This window comes from Eublepharis macularius, chromosome 1 (genome assembly GCF_028583425.1).
Source record: "Eublepharis macularius isolate TG4126 chromosome 1, MPM_Emac_v1.0, whole genome shotgun sequence".
Taxonomy (NCBI): Eukaryota; Metazoa; Chordata; class Lepidosauria; order Squamata; family Eublepharidae; genus Eublepharis; species Eublepharis macularius.
In genome coordinates, this window is record NC_072790.1 from 245149753 (window position 1) to 245171531 (window position 21779).

Sequence of the window (21779 nt, forward strand, 5' to 3'; positions counted from 1 at the left end):
GGTGCAAGCAGGCAGGAGCCCGCCAGCCACACAGGAAAGCCAGGCCCCACAGGAAGATTGTCAACCCTAGTGAAGTTTCTGGGGAAGACTGGGAGGTGCATTTGACCTCAGTACACGTTCAATGACTCCCAATAGCAACTACATACTGTTTAGAATATGGGTGGTGAGGACCTCTGTGTTCTGACTGTCTCAGGGGGGGATGAGGTGTGAAATGCAGTGAGTCCCAATCAGCCCGCATATGCAAATGACCTTGAAAGGCTGGCACAATCAGGGAAGAGTGGCTGAGTTGGCAATGGGCAGGGGTGCAAGCAGGCAGCAGTCTGCCAGCCACACAGGGAAGTTGTATCCCTTTGGGAAAACACATTTTATCCCTTTTTACCCCCTTAGGGGCAAAATTCTTAAATTCTCTTCTTAGAGGGTGCTTCCATCATGAAAGGAATGTTCTCCCCAAATTTCATGTTTCTAGGTCCAGGGGTCTGGCCTGGGTGGGGTGCAATGATGCCGCTTCCTGAAGTGCTGTAGTTGCACTGGCAACAGGCATGGTCCCACACTTCTTGGCCACAAACTTAGCCGTAAAGAGGCTGAATTTGCTGGCACAAAGCATGGGAGTCCAGCCCTGCTCAAAGAACTTCAGCAAGGGACAGGCCCCACAGGCATTTTCCTTTCACTGTTGAGCCACTGTCACCATTAGGACGTTTTTCTTAACATCCAGCTGAAATGTATTCCTTCCCAATAGGCTATGAGATCACGTCTTGTCAGATGGAGGAGTAGAAAACAAGTCTATGTCGTCTTCTATGTGACAACCTTTCAGATAGCTGCAGAATGTGATCATGTCCCCCACCCACCCCAAACTCCTTTTCTCCAGGCTTGGGATACCCATTTAATTTAGCCTTACATCACATGGCTAGTCTTTTGAACCTCCATCCATCTTTGTCCCCCCCCCCGAAGCCATCTCAATTTAGCTACATCCTTCTTAAAGTGTTGTATCCACAGCACCAATTTATTTATTATTTATTTATTTATTTTATTCGATTTATATCCCGCCCTCCCCACAGATGGGCTCAGGGCGGCTAACAACATTAAAATCACAAAAACATAAAATCAACAATATTTGTTTTAAAAATCATTAAAATAGTCCAGGAGCAGGCTATTAAGACAAATATTGGGAGTCCGTATATGGGCATAGCAGATGGCTGATGGCAGCCCCAGAAGAAGTGGTGGTCTTAGATGTAAGGAGGAGGACACCTTCTGGCACTCAGCCGAAGGCCCGGCAGAACATCTCCATTTTACAGGCCCCGCAAAACTATAACAGGGCCCGCAGGGCCCGGACCTCCAGCTGGAGAGTGTTCCACCAGGCTGGGGTCAGGGCAGAAAAAGCCCTGGCCCTGGTTGAGGCCAGACGGATGTCCTTCGGCCTGGAGACCACCAGTTGCTTGTCTGCAGAGCACAACACCCTGCAGGGGACATAATGGAAGAGGCATTCCCACAGGTATGGAGGTGCCAGTCCGTGAAGGGCTTTAAACACCAATTACTCTGTAAAACTAATGGTGAGGGAAAAGACTTCTCTTGACAGAAGGTAAAAGAACACAAAGGCACTTATATAAATGGTGTGATAATAAAATAGAAGTGGGCCTGCTGTTGGACCTGGTGCCCTCTGCCTTCTTGGATCACCTTGGATTTTACCTTACAGCTGCAAATCTAATTCAGCCAGTTCAGCCACTAAACAAGGTTTCCAACCAGCTGCAGGTTGAGTCAGACACTGCCTCATCTTCCAAAGTTGGTGACCTGTGGACACAGCAGTGTGGAAAAGGTAACATCTGATGTATCATAGCTGCACTGACAATCACAACTTTCCTGTGGCGATCTGCATGAGCCTGTGAGCCGTATTTTTTGAGCTATGAGGAAGTGTCCATTTTTGGAGCTTACGAAGACAGAACATTCAACGTGAATGAGAATTTGAGTCATGTTTTAAGTACATTGTTTTCGACTGAGCTGGCCTTGCAGAGTATGGAAAACAGTTTAAGTTAATTCATCCAAATTATTTCTATCCTATCTTTACTCTCTGGAAACACTGTGAACACAGAGTCCAACCAGATGCCATTTTATGGGAAAATCTAGCCCTTTAAAAATTGCCGTGGCAGCATGTGATCTTATCCCCTCTCACTCCATACCTTTTCAAAACAGTCGTGGGGGTTATTTTAGCACTTGAAAAGTGCAGGGGGAAAACTAGATCACAATTGTGCCATCAGCTAAATTAGCTAAATAGCTAAATTCTTCTCTTAAAAAGTGTTGGCAGGCACGGATTGGACCTGTGGCCATTATAATGTTTAGTTTGTCCCACAGCTGCCTGCTAACTTCCAATGTACAGCAAGGATATAGAAATATGCCCTTTTCTATGACTTTATATTTCATTCTTTTAAACTGTGTATGTTATTTCAAACCCTGTCATTTTGCCCATTTCCACTATTTGTGTTCCTAATTTGCTGTGTTTCTTTTTTGCCGCCCCCCTCCTCCACATTTAGCTTATACAAATGCCATGTTAAAAGTGGCATATGTTTTGATGTAAGAAAACAGAAAAACTTGTGAAAATAAATGCTCCCAGGTTTGTGCAAGGGGAAAGTGAAAACAAAATGCAGAGTATCAAGTTGAAATCAGTAGGGTTGTGGAAAATGAACATTCTTTGATTTATATGTATTGATTCAAACATTTACAGAAAACCATTCTATGATTAAAGACTCAAAGCAGCTAACAATAATTTATGAAAATGCATCATCACACCTTTTTTTAAAAACGGGAAAGGTTGCTAACCAGCCTGGAGAAAAATGTTCTGTGTCTATGATAGAGGCTGGATGAAATGTTAATTAGTAGATGAGATGATATAATGTATCTCTCCATACACTGAAAATCTTCAGTTGCCAATTTTCACGTGTTGCCTCTCTTAAATGGATGGGACATTCTTCTGTAGTCCTGCTAGCAATCCTAAAAGACCAACCTCAATCAACCTATCTGCTGCGTCCCATAGCCAGATTACTATATAGTTCTGCCTTACATATTTTCCTGAACTGTAACTAAGTAGGAGTAGCATCAGTATTTAACAGAAATACCTGGAGGGTAAAGAACATGCAGTAAGCCCCACGTGGCTCTAATCACTTCCATATCTCCTATCTCTGACTGGATACCTTGAGAGAGAAGCAGACATCTCTGGGTATTTTATCTCTGTATATTTTATTTATTGTTGTGACCCACCCTGAGCATGCTTGTGGGAAGGGCGGGATATAAATAACGATAATGACAATGACAATAACAATGACAACGACAGCGATAATGATAACGATAATTTCAAATACATTTTTTGTTCTAAAAATGTATTCATTATTTCCCACATTTTTTTTCTTTTAAAAAATGTAGGAAATATTTATTTATTTATGTATTTATTTATTTATTGCATTTCTAGACCGCCATCCCCGTTAGACAGGCTCAGGGTGGTGTGACACCATACAATTAATAACATACCATTTAAAAACAATATAAAACATTATAAATAAACATTAAAACACTCTTCCATATACAATAAAAATTTCTCAGTTGGTGAATATAAATATTAAAATACAGCATTTTAGGCGCAGGGCTAGGCTTTTACATCAAGCCCCGAGTCACGCTTATGAGCTCCTGCATGGGTGGTGGACGGTCATGGATATGTCATGGAATTATCAGGGAACAACCAAGGAAATTATTCAAGACATCCCATAACTAGATAGGCCACAAAGGGAGATTACCTAGAATAGAACACCTTGGAGAGGGGCATGAACCAATAGAATTACACAGTTGTATTGCCATAGGTAGATAAGAAGAGCCATTAAATCCATACTAATGCATAAAAGGCCCAGGAGATGGGAGTAACTGAGAATAGCAGGAATGTCTAACTTCATAGAAGCTGGCAATATTATAGACTTACTGATGGAGAGCCAACACATATTCAGATGTTTGAGAAAATTCACATCCATACATAGTAATGAGGGATACGATACTTTGGATTATCTTGATCTTAGTCCCCAGAGAGACATCTTTATCTTAAAAGATCTTTTCTAGTTCCCTCATAGCTGATCATCCAAGTCTCCATCTTCTTCTGATTTCTTCATTGCAATCTCCCTTTTGGTTGATGATTGAGCCAAGGAATAGAAAATCTTGAAAATTTTCAATGTAATTACTGTCAACTTTAAAATTATATAATTCCTCAGTATACCTTTGTATTCTTGATGTTCAGCTTTAATCTTGCTTTGGCGCTTTTTCCTTTAACCTTCATCACTAGTCATTCCAACTCTTCCCTATTTTCTGCCAGTTTCTTTTGGTGCTACACCTCTGAAGATGCCAGCCACAGCTGCTGGCGAAACGTCAGGAACTACAATGCCAAGACCACGGCAATACAGCCCGGAAAACCCACAACAACCATCGTTCTCCGGCCGTGAAAGCCTTCGACAATACTTTTCATGGGTTTTTTTCGATCGTAATGCAGATCGTGCCCATCTCTAGTCACAAACCTCCTGGAGTATATTTGGTCATCATCGAGTCTATTTAAAGTGGTCTAGCGAGGCATTAGTACACAAAGTTATATTTCTATGCTTATCTGGAGAGCCCTCCAAGGAGTATCTATCCCTAACTTGCAAGTGGGTGGCACAGTTTTGCTGCTTTTATCACTCACCTGGGAAGGGACCAGTTTATTCTTGGATGTAATAGCAAGTGGAGGGCCTGTGACGTCTCATGACAGGGGGAAACCATTTGGAAATGACACCTCAAGCTATCCCCTAAAATACCTCCATCAGACTTTTATATGGTAAAAACGTTCCATTCCTCCATGGATGTATTCAATCCACCAGATCACTTTTGAGGGTTTGATTAATTTACCAAGTAATGTTTTTTTCTTGCAGGTCTAGGGAGTCACCTACATTTCTTAAGTCCTGTATATTTTTCTACAGTTGTCATCCAAATTGGAGGCAGACTTTATTATGCTATGTAGTACCTTGAGTCTAGACTGGAGTTTTCATGGCCAGAAGGCCGCCCACTGACAGGATGCAACTTTTTCACCTCTCTCCTCCATGGCAGCCCAGCCCTCAGGTGCGAGATTCCATGGAGAATTTTAGACTTGTACCTCTACTCACTTGGCTAGCAGGGGAGGAAAAGTGGAGGAACACCACCCTGGGTGGACTCGTAGAGCAGCACGACAACATTACCTCCGGGAGTGACATCACCCCTGAGAGCACTCCTGCCCTTCACCGCAAGCCAATTTTGGCTACAAACAGGCTGAATGGGGACCGTTTGGGGCCCAAATCGTCCCACTGAGAAGTGTGCACATGCCCCCATGCCTGCACAATGATGTCACTTCCCAGAAATGATGTCATTACGTAAGTGCTGAAGTACGCATGCTATATGCGTGTGAGAGAAGCACCTGGGAACTGGCAAAAAGGAAAGTGTTGGGTTAGGATATCCCTAGTTGGCAGGGGCACAGAAAAATCACATCCAAATGGCAGAAATCCTTGCCCTTGCAGAAAAGCTGGTGACAGGAGTGATCTCCAACCCTCCAACCTTCCGTACTTCATTTAGCTGCAGTCTAGAGTATTAAAGGATCTGAAGTAGCACTTCCATCCATAGGATTTGAGATGTGCTTCTTCTGCCATGTTTCATGAGCTCACTTTATCTGATGTAAGGTTGATGGAGTCTTCTCAGATGTTTTTTGCAGGGCAATTCTGTAGGTGCTCTTTGTCCTCCTGACCTTCAAGCAAAATTTGGTTTAAAAAAAAAATGTTATGTTTCCTCTCTCCAACTATTCATGGCTCCTTAATGCAGAAACAATATTATGAAATCAAACACTATAAAAGCACCTTACCCATCTAAAGCACTACAGTGCTAACAATCCCAGTATTTCCTTGGCATAGGAAAGCTACTGTATACACTGCTTTTTATTTCAGCTGCTTTGATCTGTGTGGCGAAACGGGGCCTTTCCTCCCACTGGTAGACCCCACTCTGCCTACCCCTCCCTTTTCGCCTCTGGCTAGGCACCTGAAGGGGCTGTCTCCCTTTCCTGTCTCCGGGTAGTTGCTGCCACCACTGTCCCTGTATGGGGTCCTGGTTAGGTGGGACAGCCTCCTAACCTCCCTCCTCTGCTAGTGGGCCCAAGCGGGTGGGGGACTATGTGGAACAGAAGAGCTTTCTTCCTTCATGAATTCCAAAACTCATTTATTTAACTTCTAACTATGCACAGGCAAATGGAAGGAATAATACACAGTGAATGGAAAGAATAATAAAACAGAAACAGAAACCCCTACTATATCTCCCTCATACCCTAATTAGATGTTGTGTAGGGCATTAAGTATCCTTTAATACTTGGGGTTACGTTAGATCTCCATCTCCCCTCAGAGCCATCTCTCCCTCCATTCTCCAGCCACGGTCAACTTCCAACTCCCCTCCGCCAACTGACTCGCTCTCTCTCCAGTCACATTCTACTCCAGAACTGGCCCCTCCCCTCTGCAGCCCATGGAAAGTTAACTCCACAAACAGAATGGCGTTTCTCCACAATCTGTTATTACAGTCATTATTAATTTGACAACTGTTTTAGCAAGTGATTTTATCTGTTATGTCCTATATATCAAAGGTAATACAGCCATTTTGAGGCTTAGATCCTATGGTGTATCTCTATCCATACAGCAGTTGTTCCTCTGACAGAATGATATTTCCATTTGAACAGGAGTAAAGGGTAATATTTGCCAATCCCCACTTCTTGTTGCAGACTCCCACTATGCCCCTCCCCTGCCCTGTTTCTTGGGGTCCACTGACCTTCAGGAGCACAACTAGGGGAGAACAATGAAAGTTCAATGGAGGTATGATCTCTTGGTGATCATATATGTGTTGGTGTTCTCAGGGCCAAGCTACACATGACGAATGACACTTGAACAGCAAGTGGATTGAGTGGAGGGCAAGTGAACAGGGAGAAATACACTTGCTGTTCAAGTGTCATTCGTCATGTGTAGCTTGGCCCTCAGTGTGTCTGCTTTCTATAAGCCACCCCCCACATCCCCATTTCTGGCACCAAATACACTACATGGGTGGGAGGTGGCTTTCATATGCACATTAAGGCAGTGTACATATTATCACAGGCAAAAGATCATGTAGAATATAACGTATGGAAACATTCTAGCTGCTACACCATTTTACTGTTTTGTGTTGCACCACTTATTGCTGCTTCTGATTTTGATTTTACTATTTTTGGTATCATATATTGTGATTTTTTTTTTACAGTTCTACTTTTAATTCTTTTGTCTTTTGCTTTTTTGTTGTTTGGGGGGTTGTTCTTTTCATTTCATTTCATTTCATTTCTTTTCTTTCTTTCATGTTCTTTTCCATTTTTGGAAACAAAAAAGACTAGAAGCTACCTTAATAATTATCATGTTTAAATAGTTCCCAAAGCGCTGACATGGTCTTCTGAATTTACCTGTAGGCTAGAGCCTTATTACAAAGGTTTGTGCCATTACTCAAACCATGTTTTGGTAGTAGAGCCTTAGGATCATGGTGACTACTATTTGAAGGTTCCTCTTTGGCATTGTCAATTAGGCCTTCCTTGCCAGAGGCAGTTGCCTTTCTCAGTACATATAATTTGCACTGCAGTCACATGGATTGTGTTTTGGGCTTGAAAAACGCTTGAATTAAAATTCAGTAGAACTCATCTTAATGTATCAAGTCATGGTGAATCAGATGTTTTTTGGGGAAGGAAGCACGGTTTTCAGTTCTTTGGTTTTGATAAGCCAGTCCAATGGTCTAAATTGATTTCTTATTAAAGCGCTCTTCTAACTGCCCTCTGGTTAGACTTGAGAATTACACTGTTTATATCATGGGCTTAGTAACATGCAATATGACTTACTTTTTTAATGGATGATGTGCCCGCACTTAAGGATCATGCACCAGAAGATGGCACATGGTTTAGAATAATGCCTTATTGTCTAAAATACAGTTTACTCTTTCGGTGGCGATGCCTCACTTCCTCTTGGTAAGATGCACGGAGACATATAAAAAGGCCACCATTTGAGAGTTCTTCACTTACTTACTGGGTTCATAAACCTGACAAGTTACTTCTGCTAAAACAAGGTATGTTATATTCAACTTCTCAGTGTTAACTGGATATTGTTATTAATCTGCATATCATCATATTTTTTCTCTAATTTCTAATGGAATTGGTCTTATTCCAAGGTATTGCCTAGTTGTGTTTAAAGACCAGCACCTTGTTAGTCCTCACGGGCCAACTGTCACCCATGAGGGATGCTAACTAGATCATTATATGCCAACCCAAAGGTAAAAATGTGATTGTGTAGAAATAGTGGTTGTAGCATCAAGAACTGTTTGAGAACTAAATCAAAGGAATTGGTTTACTTCTGTACTCTCAGTACCTGAGAGTTGACTACTTATGAGATCTTACAACTGAGGTGGAGGTGAGTGCCATCAAGTCATTCCTGACTTACGGCAATCCCTGGTGGGGTTTTCATGACAGGAGACTAACAGAGGTGGTTTGCCATTGCCTACTTCTGCACTTCAATTCACCATTGGAGGTCTCCCATCCAATTACTCAGCTCAGTAATTGACTCAGCTTAGGTTCTGAGATCTGATGCGATCAGGGTCACCTAGACTATGACACTAGCCTAAATCGAAATTCTCAAGATGTGAAGCCATCAAACTTTAAATATTCAAATTATACCTTTTAAAACAAATAGGTTTGTACCAGTACCCCATATGAAGATACAAGATGTGTATGTGTGGGCTAAACTGGTTTTATTTATGGCTGATCAACATGAAATTAACAACCCTAACTTTAACTTTTAATGTTTTGCCTTGACCTGGATGGACCAGTGTAGCTTGATACCATCAGACTTGGAAGCTATATATGGTTTGTCCTTGCTAGTACTTGGATGGAAAACCACAAAGGAAATCCAGTGTCACTATGCAGAGGCAGGCAATGGCAAGCCACCTCTGTTTGTCTTTTGCCTTGAAAATCCTGCAAGGTTGCTGTAAATTGGCTATGATTTGGCTGAACTTTCCACCACCACCATCATTTTTAGTGTGAGTTGCTAACATGCAGCCTACATCAGTTACCAGAGTTTTGGCAAACTCACCCTGGCTCCAAACATGGCAGGCAATACCAGTAGAGAGGTGAAGGCCTTAAAAAAATACTGAGGAAAAAGAGGAAGGGTGTTTTCCCCCCCTCCCCTAATATGCTTTCCCCCAGGGCATCCCCCTATTTTTTTTTCTTTCTAAATATTGGGGAATTTGGGGGACTACTTAAAAATTACTATGAAATATTTATTTGGGATGAAAGAAATATTTTTTTGAAGAAAAGGTTTCACTTACTCATGAACATTTTTTAATGTAAAACATTATGGTATTAGATATTGGTTCCCTGACCTGGATACCCAGGTAAGCCTGATCTTTTCAGAGCTGACGAAGAGAACTGTGATTCTCGAAAGCTTATGCTACAATAAAATTGGTTAGTCTTAAAGGTGCTACTGGACTCTTTTTGATTTTGCTACTACAGACTAACACGGCTAACTCCTCTGTATCTATTTTCAGAGCTGATAAGCTAAGCAAGGTTGGCCTTGGTTAGTACTTGGATGGGAGACCTCCAATGAAGACCAGGGTTGCAGAGGCAGGCAATGGCAAACCTTTGCCATGACATGAAAACCCCACCAGGGGTCATCTCTTTTGACCTAATCTAAGGTCACCAGGTTGCCTACCAAAACAAGCAACCTCCAGTCCTTGGCCTTGGTCACCCACGGCCACTTGATAGGATGGTGGGGGCAATGGATTGTGTGAATGTGCTATAGCATTGCAATGCCACTTCAGGCTGGGAAACCAGAAGTGATATCACTGTGTCTCTGGATGCTCTAAATAGCCAAATATATCTTCCTGTCCCTCCTTCCCATTGTTCACCAGCCACCAGTCTCAACAGAAACTACCGTGGACGTGTACTCCATTTACCTCAGCTCCATGGGCTGGGAACCAAATTACTATTGTATTAATATGTTATTGTACAACACCCCAGGCAGTTATAAATGGAGGCTTCAGAAGAGAATTATTTCACTGATAAATAAATAAGTTATACATTCCAGATTCAAAATATGAAAAAATGAAACAGCTCTCCTAGCCCCTGCAAAGTAACCACAGAACACTGGTAAATATCCAGTTTGGTGTAGTGGTTAAGAGCGGCAGGAATCTAATCTAGAGAGCCAGGTTTGATTCCCCACTCCTCTGCTTGAATCCAGCTGGGTGACTTTGGGTCAGTCACAGCTCTTCCAGAGCTCTCTCAGCCCCACCCACATTGTGGTGTTTTTGTCTTGAGGATAATTATAACACATTTTGTAAACTACTCTGAGTGGGTGTTAAGTTGTCCCGAAGGGTGGTATATAAATCAAATATTATTATTTATTATTATTCGGACTCCAACCATCTTAATGTGCCTTTCATCTGTTTCAGCCTTCCCTCCAAATTCACAAAGATGGGTTGTCACGGTTCCGACAATGAAACGACCCTCATCGCTATCCCGTGTAACAGCGGGGGTGGCTGTTGCTGCCCACCCTGCTGCTGCCAACCCTGCTGCTGCCAACCCTGCTGCTGCCAACCCTGTTGTTGCTGCCAGCCATGTTGCTGCTGCCAGCCATGCTGCTGCAAGCCTTGCTGCAAGCCCTGCTGCGAACAGACCTGCTGTAAGCCCTGCTGCCCCCCCTGTTGCCAGACCAAGAAGTGTTAATAGAGCCTAGAGGAGACCTGAAATCACATCTATGGCCCAACAGCTGGAGTAATACCAACCCTACAGAACATCCTTTGGAAGACCTCAACCGTAACTTTCTGAGCTCATCTTTTTGTGGAAGCTTTGCACCTGCCTCCTTTCAACATTTCTGATTCTTCTCTTCCATGCTTTAATCCTCTAGCTAAAAGAAGGAGGCATGACTATTACATAGCATTCTCATTCTTTTAGTCCCTCCAAGGGCTTCCTTCAGCTTCAGCTGTTGCATTAAAGATAATAAAAAATACTGCCAGATGAATTTTGTTGTTGTTGTTGTCGTCATTGTAGTTGAGATCCAAGGCAAATTACATATTGCAAGTGAATACAATAGAATCAATAGCCAGGACGTATTGTCGAAGGCTTTCACGGCCGGAGAACGATGGTTGTTGTGGGTTTTCCGGGCTGTATTGCCGTGGTCTTGGCATTGTAGTTCCTGACGTTTCGCCAGCAGCTGTGGCTGGCATCTTCAGAGGTGTAGCACCAAAAGACAGAGATCTCTCAGTGTCTGAGATCTCACTGAGAGATCTCTGTCTTTTGGTGCTACACCTCTGAAGATGCCAGCCACAGCTGCTGGCGAAACGTCAGGAACTACAATGCCAAGACCACGGCAATACAGCCCGGAAAACCCACAACAACCAATAGCCAGGACATTCACAGAGCTAAAATACAATATGGTCAATAGTTAGAAGATTAAAAGAAAACAGACACAGTATGGTATGGCAGCCACAATTTTGAAAGCTGAACACATAGACGAAACTTTTTTATAGAATCATAGGGTCAGAAGGGACCTCCAGGGTCATCTAGTCCAACCCCTTTAGAAGAAGAGGCAGTAGGAAAAGAGGATCTAAAATGAGATGGCTTGACTCAGTAAAAGAAGCCATGTCCTCCAGTTTGCAAGATCTGAGCAAGTCTGTTAACAATAGGACATTTTAGAGGTCTTTCATTCATAGAGTCATCATAGGATGGAGGTGACCTGGTGGCACATAACACACAATCAACATGACATCTTTAGCAATGTTGAACCACGCAGTAGGAGCATATCAACACCAGCAGACAGTATCCAGTAGCCTATCTAGAGTCCCTGACCTGTGTAGTTTACCTACATCAGGTGGCCTGCTGAGCATCCTTTTTTGTAGTTTACCTTTATCGGCTGGTCTGCTGCACTTCTTTTTGATGATCTGCTGCCAATTTTTGACTTAGTTGGATGCACACATAACACAAGTTTCAACATGTGGTTTCAATTCAAGTTGGAATACATTGTATTTGGGACACAAGGTGGATTGCACAGAATAAATCAATACAATGAAATAGAATAAGATGTCCAATAGAGAATACAAAAGGATTTGACTTGTATGAATTTGGAATCAACTGGTGATCAAAAAATAGAGGTGAAGCAAGAGGCATATTAACATGACACATTAAACTATGCAAAATTACACAATAAGAAATGATTTATGATGAAGGGTAGCACAAACTACATATAGTAGTATAGTCTACAGTCCCTAACTCTTTACTCCAAGCTTCTTTCTGAATCATTTTGTTATAGTATAGCCCTATTTCATGTACAATAAGCTCTCTTAAATAATTCAATTTTGCCTAGTTTGCATCTGGCAGGCTGTTCCATAAGGCAGGGGCTACAACTGAGAATGCACATTCAATGCAAACTGGAATCTATAACTGTCTAGTACTTTCAGAATGGAAAGACACATCAAAAAGAACACCCAGTGCCTCCAAAATCTGAGAAGCACCAATAGAAAATGAATGACCTTTCTTTTTCCAAGTGTTTCTCATTTGTGGAGTTGGGTATTGAAAGCTGATGTGATCCTGAGGGGTTAGTGAAGAAGGATATCTGTCATATCTGTCCTGCACGTATTACCCATAAACTTCACTGAATGCCCCTGAGTTCTAGCATTATGGAAGAAGGAGAAAAATAAAGGTATAACAGTCACTCCCCTGGTCATAGATCCAGAGGAGTTAGCCATGTTAGTCTGTAGTAGCAAAATAGTAAAGACACCTTTAAGCACCTTTAAGACTAACCAATTTTTTTGTAGCATAAACTTTTGAGAGCCACAGCTCTCTTTGTCAGATGCAGAGTCCAGGTGCTACTGGACTCTTTACTATTCTCCTGGTCATGACATTTTGAGTTGGTTTCTTCCCATAGATCTTCTTTCACTGCTTCACTGCATCCACAAATTATGCCACCCTTAGGATATGCTTATGGCCTAATTTCTCCCATTCTATAATCCTTCCCTGAACCTTGTCTCCATGTCTCTCTCTTTAATTTCTTTCTGACAACTTAACGGTGATCATATTCTCAATCGGGAGTGCATTCCACCAGGTTGGAGCCAGGGTGGAAAAGGCCCTGGCCCTGGTCGAGGACAGACATATGTCCCATGGGCTGGGGAACACCAAGAGCTGCTTATCCGCAGAGCCCCTCATGCACAGCACAGAATGAATGTGTACCCAAAATGGCATCCCAATAAGAATGCATGCTGCCACATTCTGGACCAGTTGTAACTTCCCAGTCAAGCCCAAAGACAGCCCCGTGTAAAGCGAGTAACAGCAATCCAACATGGCAGTGACCATTGCATGGATTCATTCATTCATTTATTTATTTATTTATGATCTGCTTTTCTCACTGAGACTAAAGGCAGTTTGCCTAGTGTGAGATTAGTACAATCAACATCAAGGACAGTTCAATAAAAATGCCAATTTACAAAGACATGACATCAGCAAAAATCCAATAGAGAATTGAAGGAATGCTGAAACAGAGCGTAAGCAATTGTTGGTCTGACATTAGACAACATGGAAATACCCAGTAGAGTCACACTTACAGCAAAGCATAGGACGTAAGGCAGCATAGTGGCGAAGTCTATGGTCCCTAACTCTTTAATGAGGCAACTCTTTGAGGCCATCTCTCTACAATACAGCCCTCCTTTCTGTCAGAACCGTGGCTAGATAATATCCTTACTCCAGTCTGCCTTCTGCAATTAGACAATAGTCCATTGTTTCCAAAAAGCATTTAATGAAGAAAAAGATCATTATAGTCCACTGGCCTGAATGCAATATTCAGGTTGGTACATATGCATTGTTACCAATGACTAGCAAAGCATGAGGTACAAAGTAACAGATCACAGAAGGCCCAACCTCCCCCCATAGTTCTCAAAACATTCCCTTTGAAGTCAGGATAGCGAAAGTTCCCAAGGCCAGTTCTTGGTGGAACGTCGGTAGCCAAAACAATCCTCTTCTGTGAGATAGCTGCCTGGGAACCTTGGCACCTGTGGAGAAAGCACTTAAACACTGAAAGGATTAAAGATGGAGTCGGTTAAGCGAAGCAGCACAACACAGCATTTTGACCCTGACACTTTCTGAGTAAAAAAGCCCTTTTGAATAATTCAGTTTTGGCATCATTTGCGGAAATTTACCTGTAGACCAGACTTCTATTTGAAAAGCAAGGTTCAGATATAGTAGCACTCTAAAGACTGAGGGCCAAGCTACACATGACAAATGACACTTGAACGGCAAGTGTATTTCTCCCTGTTCACTTGCCCTCCACTCAATCCACTTGCCGTTCAAGTGTCATTCGTCATGTGTAGCTTGGCCCTGATTCAGTTTCCAGGGTAGGAGCTTTTGAGAGTCAGAGCTCCCTTGGTCAGATCTGACGAAGGAAGGTCTGACTCTCAGAACCTCCTACCCTGGACATCTGGGTCATCTTTAAGGTGCTACTGGCCATGAATCTTGCTCTTCTGCCACAGACCCACATGGCTACCCACCTGAAACTGATAAGGTTTATATGACATTATGCAACCTCCTTCCTGGGCAGCAGAGCTCGGGATCATTATGACAGTCACTTCATATTTCTCTTACCTTAGCTCGCCAATTAGACCTTTCTTACCAGAGGTAGTTACCTTCCTCAGTAATTACAGTTTGCATTGCAGTCATATGGAATGCGTTTCAGTTTTTTCTTTTTTAAAAAAAGGCATATTTCTTAGAACAATGCATTGTTGTGTCATAAGACTTTTTACTATTTTTGAGGTGATGTCTCACTTCCTCTGGGAAAGGGGTGTGGAGCTATATAAAAGGGCCACCATCTCTGTGCTCTTCACTTACTTACTGAGTTCATAAGCTTGACAAGTTTCTTCTGCTGAAACAAGGTATGGTCTATTCATCTTGTCATTGCTTAATTGATTCTTGTTATTTGTCTGTGTATAGTTTTTTTTTTTTCTCTGAGGTCTGAAATTCATTCTTTCATACCAAACTGTTGGTTAGTTGTTGCTTGCTATGAACTGGTTTGAAGGATAGCATCTAGTAGGCCTCATAGGACATATCCGGCCCTTGAGAATTGGTAACTTGGACGTCGTTTCCCAGTTCAGATGTGAAAATTGGACTGTGTGGAAATCTTGGGTGTAGCAGTGGGGACCACTCTGAGGCTAAAGAAAGAGCATGGTCAACCTCCACTGGACACTAAGAGTCTCTCTATGCAAGACATCTTAGGGCCAAGCTACACATGACGAATGACACTTGAACAGCAAGTGGATTGAGTGGAGGGCAAGTGAACAGGGAGAAATACACTTGCCGTTCAAGTGTCATTCGTCATGTGTAGCTTGGCCCTTAGAGTCTCTGTAGATGAGACATCTTACAGGATGATGCTCAAGTGAAGAGAGACGCAATGCTAGCTGGAAAATGTAGGTGTTAGAGCAGAAGACTTTGTCACTTTCACGTCTCTACAAAGAGGTGGGAGATTGCTCCTCAGAGGGTTTTTTTAATGTCTTCTTTGCTTCCAGGACCGGGAGGTGAAAGTAACATAGCCTTTAGAGAGGAGGTAAGAGCTCCGTGGTGCAGAGTGGCAAGCTGCGGTACTGCAGCCCAAGCTCTGCTCACGACCTGAGTTTGATCCTGGTGGAAGCCAGGTCAGGTAGCCGGCTCAAGGTTGACTCAGCCTTCTGTCCTTCCAAGGTTGATAAAATAAGTACCCAGTTTCCTGGAGGTAAAGTGTAGATGACTGGGGAAGGCAATGGCAAACCACCCCATAACAAAAAGCCTGCCAAGAAAATGTCATGATGAGACGTCCCCCTGTGGTTCAGTAATGACTTAGTGCTTGCACAGAGGACTACTTTTACCTTTACCTTTAGAGAGGAGAGAAGGAGCCCCGTGGCACAGAGTGGTAAGCTGCAGTACTGCAGCCCAAGCTCTGCTCATGAACTGAGTTTGATCCTGGTGGAAGCCAGGTTCAGGTAGCCAGCTCAAGGCTGACTCAGCCTTCAGTCCTTCCAAGGCTGATAAAATAAGCACCCAGTTTCCTGGGGGTAAAGTGTAGATGACTGGAGAAGGCAATGGCAAACCACCCTGTAAAAAGTCTGCCAAGAAAACGTCATGATGAGATGTCCTCCTATGGTTCAGTAATGACTTAGTGCTTGCACAGGGGACTACTTTTACTTTTACCTTTACCTTTAGAGAGGAGAGAAGGAGGCCCGTGGCACAGAGTGGTAAGCTGTGGTACTGCAGCCCAAGCTCTGCTCATGACCTGGTGCTTGCACAGGGGACTACCTTTACCTTACCTTTAGAGAGGAGAAGGGGAAATTAACAAACCCCCAGAGGGGCAATCTTCCCGCTCTTTGTAGAGAGGTGAAAGTGATGACGCCTTCTGCTCCATTGGCTACCTTTCCCGGCTAACATTGCGTCTCTCTTCACTCCAGCATCCTCATGCAAGACATCTCATCTATGGAGACTCTTACATGGGGATGTTCAAGTGAAAGATCTTACACTTGTTCTCCCATTGTGGATACACATGCACTGCTAGGGAGACAGCGCACACCTGAATATAAGACAATGGAGAAAGTAAGTCACTTGAGCATCCTCGTGTAAGATGTCTTGTGTAGAGAGATTTTAAGTTGATTATTTACGAGATTTTACAGCTGAAGAAGTGAAAGTGGATTTTTGTAACCCAAACCTTGAACCTTTGCGAATGCCATGCGAGCTCTTAAACAAACTCACTGTGCCTTTCATCTGTTTCAGCCTTCCTTTCCACTCACCAACATGTGCGATTGTTGCGGTTCCAACAATGACACAACCATCATCGCTGTCCCTTGTGGTAACCAGGGGGGTTGCTGCCAGCCTTGCTGTCGCTGCCAACCATGTTGCTGCCAGCCATGTTGCTGTAAGCCCAGCTGCCAACAGACCTGTTGTGCCCCATGCTGCCCCCCCTGTTGCCAGTCTAAGAAGAGCTGCTAGAGCATAAAGCAGATGTGGAATAACATGAAGCAACCAACAGCCAGAATAAGAACAGCGTTTCGAGAGTCCTTTGGAAGGCCTGATCGTTGTCTTTCTGAGCTCATCCTTTGCCCAAGCTTTGCACCTGCCTCTTTTCAACATCTGTTTCTTCTGTTTCTCCCTTTTTGTCATTGAAAAAGTCTCTCTCTTGCTAAGCAAAGGAGGCACGAGTTAATGCTGCATTGTCATTCGTCGCATTCTCTTCATTCTTTCCTGTTCTGAATTTGTCTGATGATACACCGCAAATGCAAATCTAGAGTCCAGATTCCAGTATATCAAGAGAACTCCAATGCACAGCAAGGACTAACAATCAACCTGGGTCAAAATTCTGATTCTGATTAACCTGGCTCAAAAATAAGAATTAGTGAAATTCTGTCTTGTGCTGAGGTGGGCAAGAAAATATGTAACATTGCCACCTAAAGGCTTGTCTTAGGGCCAAGCTACAAGTGACAAATGACACTTGAACAGCAAGTGGATCGAGTGGAGTGCAAGTGAACAGGGAGAAATACACTTGCCGTTCAAGTGTCATTTGTCACTTGTAGCTTGGCCCTCAGACTGTAAGATCACCCTTACAGAACAACTGCAGTCGGTGAAACACAAGGAGGCCTTCCTGCATATCTAACAAATATCCCAAAGGATACTAAACTGTTCGATCGGACATGCAACCATCCTGAATTAATTAGCAAAGAAAGGCTCATCCTTCTATGACTAGAAAGTCTGTAAGTCTGAAACTTTCTTTAAAAGACCAGCCTATTTGTTGGCAAATTAGATTCAGTTTTTTTTTCCAAAACCACCTGTCACCAAAAAAAATAGCTGGACAGTGTTCATGTGTCACCATCAGCCAATGAGGGTTGTCAACCCCCATGTGGGGTCTGGAGATCTCCAAGAATTATATCTCCAAGAATTATAATTGATTCCCAGTCTACAGAGATTGGCTCTACTAGAGAAAATGGCTGCTTTGGAGGGTGGAATCTATGGCATCAAATCCCTGATATGATCCCTCCCCTTTCCAAATTCTGCTCCGCCACCAAATATCCAGGAATTTCTCAACCTAGAAGTTTCATCCTCGTTCCCTTAGCACTTCTCTTTTTCTCTTCCATTTTTATCCAGCTTTGGTTCCCCCTCATTCCCCTCTCCCATGCATCTCTCTGTTATCCCCAAACTGCACTTATCCTCCCCATCTCCTTTTGACACCCACCTGATTCTACCTGAGTTCTACTCCCCTCCCCCTCTGCGCTAGCTGAGGTCCTTGCTCCTCTATTCCACCCTACTGTCCATCTCATCCATTCCCCACATCTATCCCTCTCTACATCTCCCTCGCCATTTTCTCTTTTCTTTGGTGGCACTGACAGAAGCTGTGACCACACATGATCAAAGTCTATAGTGTTATCTGTGGATGAAGAACCTCCAAAGTGGTCACATCAGGGATTGCTTTGTTTGAGTTGCATTTTCAAATTGCCTTTTTCTCCCTTTGCCTTTCTGTATCTCCTGTTCACATTCAATAAAGCTGAAATCTACCCCATTGCCTCTGCTCTTTCCTTGACATTACTCGATGACATGTTTATCAATACAAAGGCTTACAGTCCTAGAACCATGTTTGTGGATAGGGTTTTCCACACAAGGCTGGCAACTGGTGGGATACTCACTTAGGCAGTGGGGGACCTCACTGGAGCTGCAATGATGTAGCCAGCAACAAAACAACATTACTTCCCATGTGACTGGAAGTGACATCAGCATGTCGCCAGGAACACTTTAGCATTCAGCCAAAACTCTATGGTTAAACAACAGAGTTTTGCTTGAATGCTAGAATGTTACCATTGATGTGCTGATGTTGCTTGCAGTCACATGGCAAGTGATGTCAACACAATAGGACACTGCCCCCCATTTTCTCCTTTATTTTCCCCGCACCAATCAGCTGAGTAGCAGTAGGAAGGGCCTGGTTGGGGCACAGGATCCCACCCCCAGCAGGAACTTGGAAATCCTACATGTGTATATACTTCTGAATGCACCTTTGTGTGTAATTCCTTTGCTTCCTGGGTGAAACCAGTTTTCATGGTTGTCTGTTGTATGATCAAGGTTTCAATACATACTGGAGTAAAAAAATGTGTTTTGTTCTGATGTTGTTGTATTTTATTCTTAGAGTATGCAAAATCATTAGAAAAAATCTATTTGCCTTCAGAAGCCTAAGCTGGTTTATAGAGCCTTATGAAGGGGCCTTAAACTAAGGAGAATACATTGAAATGAGGACAAGATGATAAGCAATAGTTAGAGAATGAAAACATTTAAAGCAGCAATATTCCTTTTTGATTTAATTTTTTAAAAATGTATTTAGCCTCCTATCCAGGTACACTGAGGTGGCCTCCAAAAAAAAAATTAAATATATTAATTAAAAGCCATCATTAAAACAGTTGGCACTGATTTCCTAGCACTGGGCATTTATTTTATTTATAACCCAACTTTATTACTTGGACTCAAAGTAGAATGAAATTATTGCCATTTTTTCCCAATCAAAACAACATTTGAAAATCAAATTGCCATTATAACAGATGCCTCTTTTTGTGTGTTAATGACATAAGCATATCATAAAACAAACAAAAAAAAATAAAATGCAGCAAAGAGAACAGGAGGAATAAAAAAGATGTATGGAAACAAAATAGGGGGGGGGGAGTCGATCAATTAATTTGTTCAGAAAAAGACCTGCACAAATCTGAACAACGCAGAATACAGAGAATATTGTCCAAAATTCCATTTAACTTTTACAAAGATATCGGCTAAAATTTAGGTTCCATATGCATGATTTTGTTGTGGATTTTACAGGCTGCCGTAAAAATTTTTGCACAGCAAACTGTAAACTGGGGGTCAGCCCTCTGCTTGGGGTGGGGGCAGGGAGGAGGTTGTTTGTACATCCTAATCTGAAATGAAGCAGTCATACAAACAGAATACAAAACAGGAAGAAGATTCCTTGAGGAGAATAGGGATGGCTAATTATAAGCATATTGCATCAACAATTAAATCTGGACGAAACTGGCAATAGTTAAAGTGGGAGATGTGGGCCTTGCCATTCCATGATGAAGCGTCCTAGTCCAGTCAGCCGCTCTTGGCCTAAATGAACTCAGGGTGCAGTTGTGAGGACACAGTTGAAAGAAGAAGCGTGTGCACTGCCCTGAACCCCTTGGACAAAGGGTAAACTACATTGTGCAGACAGAATAATAAAATTCTTACATCATGGAATTCTTGTTGTCTTTTCGTTTTTCGTAAATGCCTTTCATGCCTTTATATACCAGTTATCTTGATTTACAGACAAAGGAGTTTCTTCTGTTATGAATCTGAGAGAGGTGTGGGCTTGGTTTCCATTCCTATGGTTTCTTGAGGCTCTGTGAACAGCTTTTGTTTCTCCAGCCTCAGTTTCTTCATCTGTCATACAGGAATAGGGTTACCTGGTCTCCCAGGACTCAAACAGTGCAATCCTAAAAAGAGTTATCCAAGTCTAAGCCCATTGACTTCAATGGGCTTAGACTAGAGATGGGCACAAACAGCAATACGAACAAAAAAAAGCCATGAACAGCACAATCTGCTGTTCGCAATCAAGCTGTTTGTGAGGCCCCATTCTCAATGAACAGGTGGTCGTTGCAAGCCTCGTTCATTGCTTTTCGTTGCTGTTTGTCAAGCCAGACAGTCTGGCACCCGCGATCAATGTTCTTGGCAACTTAGGCAGGGATTGTCTGAACTCTGTCTGAACTCCTGCTGGAAACCCCAATCTAAGCCCAATTTAACTTGATAAGGCAGGTCTTCCTTTCAAGTATGGAGCTCCAAATATGTTACAAGGGAGCAAAAACCAAGGGGGGAGGGGTGCTCCCAGCTCTGGCTTAGTTTGCAGACAGTGGAGAGGGAGAGAGTTGCTGTTGGCATTTTGAGAGAGAGAGTGCATTGGAGCTTGAATTTTCTTTGTGTGTGGTGGGATAGGGATCTACCCCTTTAGGTTCCGGGGCTGCTGCCAGGCTCTGGGCCAAGCTATTATTTATTATTGGTACCTTTCCTGCTGTCTCCTCAGGTAAGGTTTCTGGGAGTGGTGTGGTAGGGATCTACCCCTTCAAGTTCCACGGCTGTTGCCAGGCTCTGAGCCAAGCTATTATTTATTATTGGTACCTTTCCTGGTGCCTGCTCAGGTCAGGTTTCTCGGAGCGGTGCAGTAGGGATCTTGACTTGGATGATGGCTGGAGGAGAGCCTGCTGGCCCCCACGAATTGCCAACCGTGAACATGTTCATGAACAGGGCCATATTTGTGGTTGTTCATGAGTCCCTGTTTGTGGATGGCAATGAACAACGAACATCATGTTCGGGTTTTTTTTTCTGTTCATGCCCATCTGTAGCTTAGACTGAAGTAACTCTTCTCAGGATTTCACTGGAAGTGGGGGACAGGGAGGTCAAGAAAATATGGGAACACATACTTAATTCACACACGCACATGTGCTCCAGAATGTTTCTGTGTTCATTCAATAAAAATCAGCCCCAAGCACTAGATTCACCTTTGGTGTGACCCTGTGCTTCTGTGTTGTGCTAGGAATGATGCCATTCCCAGTGCAATGCAGAAGTGTTCCAGAATGTGTGACAGAATGCTTTGGGAGTTTCTTGGCCCATTCATGTGCCTTTCCACCTGCTGTTCTGGTGCGAGATGGCAGGAGAAAGAAGC

At 43.0% G+C, this 21779-nt stretch overlaps 1 protein-coding gene across 1 annotated transcript; it reads left to right on the plus strand.

The window, feature by feature from the left end:
• Positions 1-8017: 8017 nt before the first annotated feature.
• On the plus strand, positions 8018-18620 carry LOC129325619 (keratin-associated protein 5-4-like). Its single transcript, XM_054973404.1, has 4 exons — positions 8018-8035; positions 10673-10778; positions 16620-16657; positions 16835-18620. The coding sequence occupies exons 1-4, from the start codon at positions 8018-8020 to the stop codon at positions 17048-17050; spliced, it is 378 nt and encodes a 125-aa protein (XP_054829379.1). The 3' UTR covers positions 17051-18620.
• Positions 18621-21779: the final 3159 nt, after the last annotated feature.

Excerpts from the sequence above, each read along its gene's own strand:
- LOC129325619 (XM_054973404.1), top strand. Across the intron at positions 10,779-16,619 it reads CTGTTGCCAGACCAAGAAGT|GGAGACAGCGCACACCTGAA; the intron begins GTTAATAGAGCC and ends ATGCACTGCTAG. Across the intron at positions 16,658-16,834 it reads AATATAAGACAATGGAGAAA|CCTTCCTTTCCACTCACCAA; the intron begins GTAAGTCACTTG and ends CATCTGTTTCAG.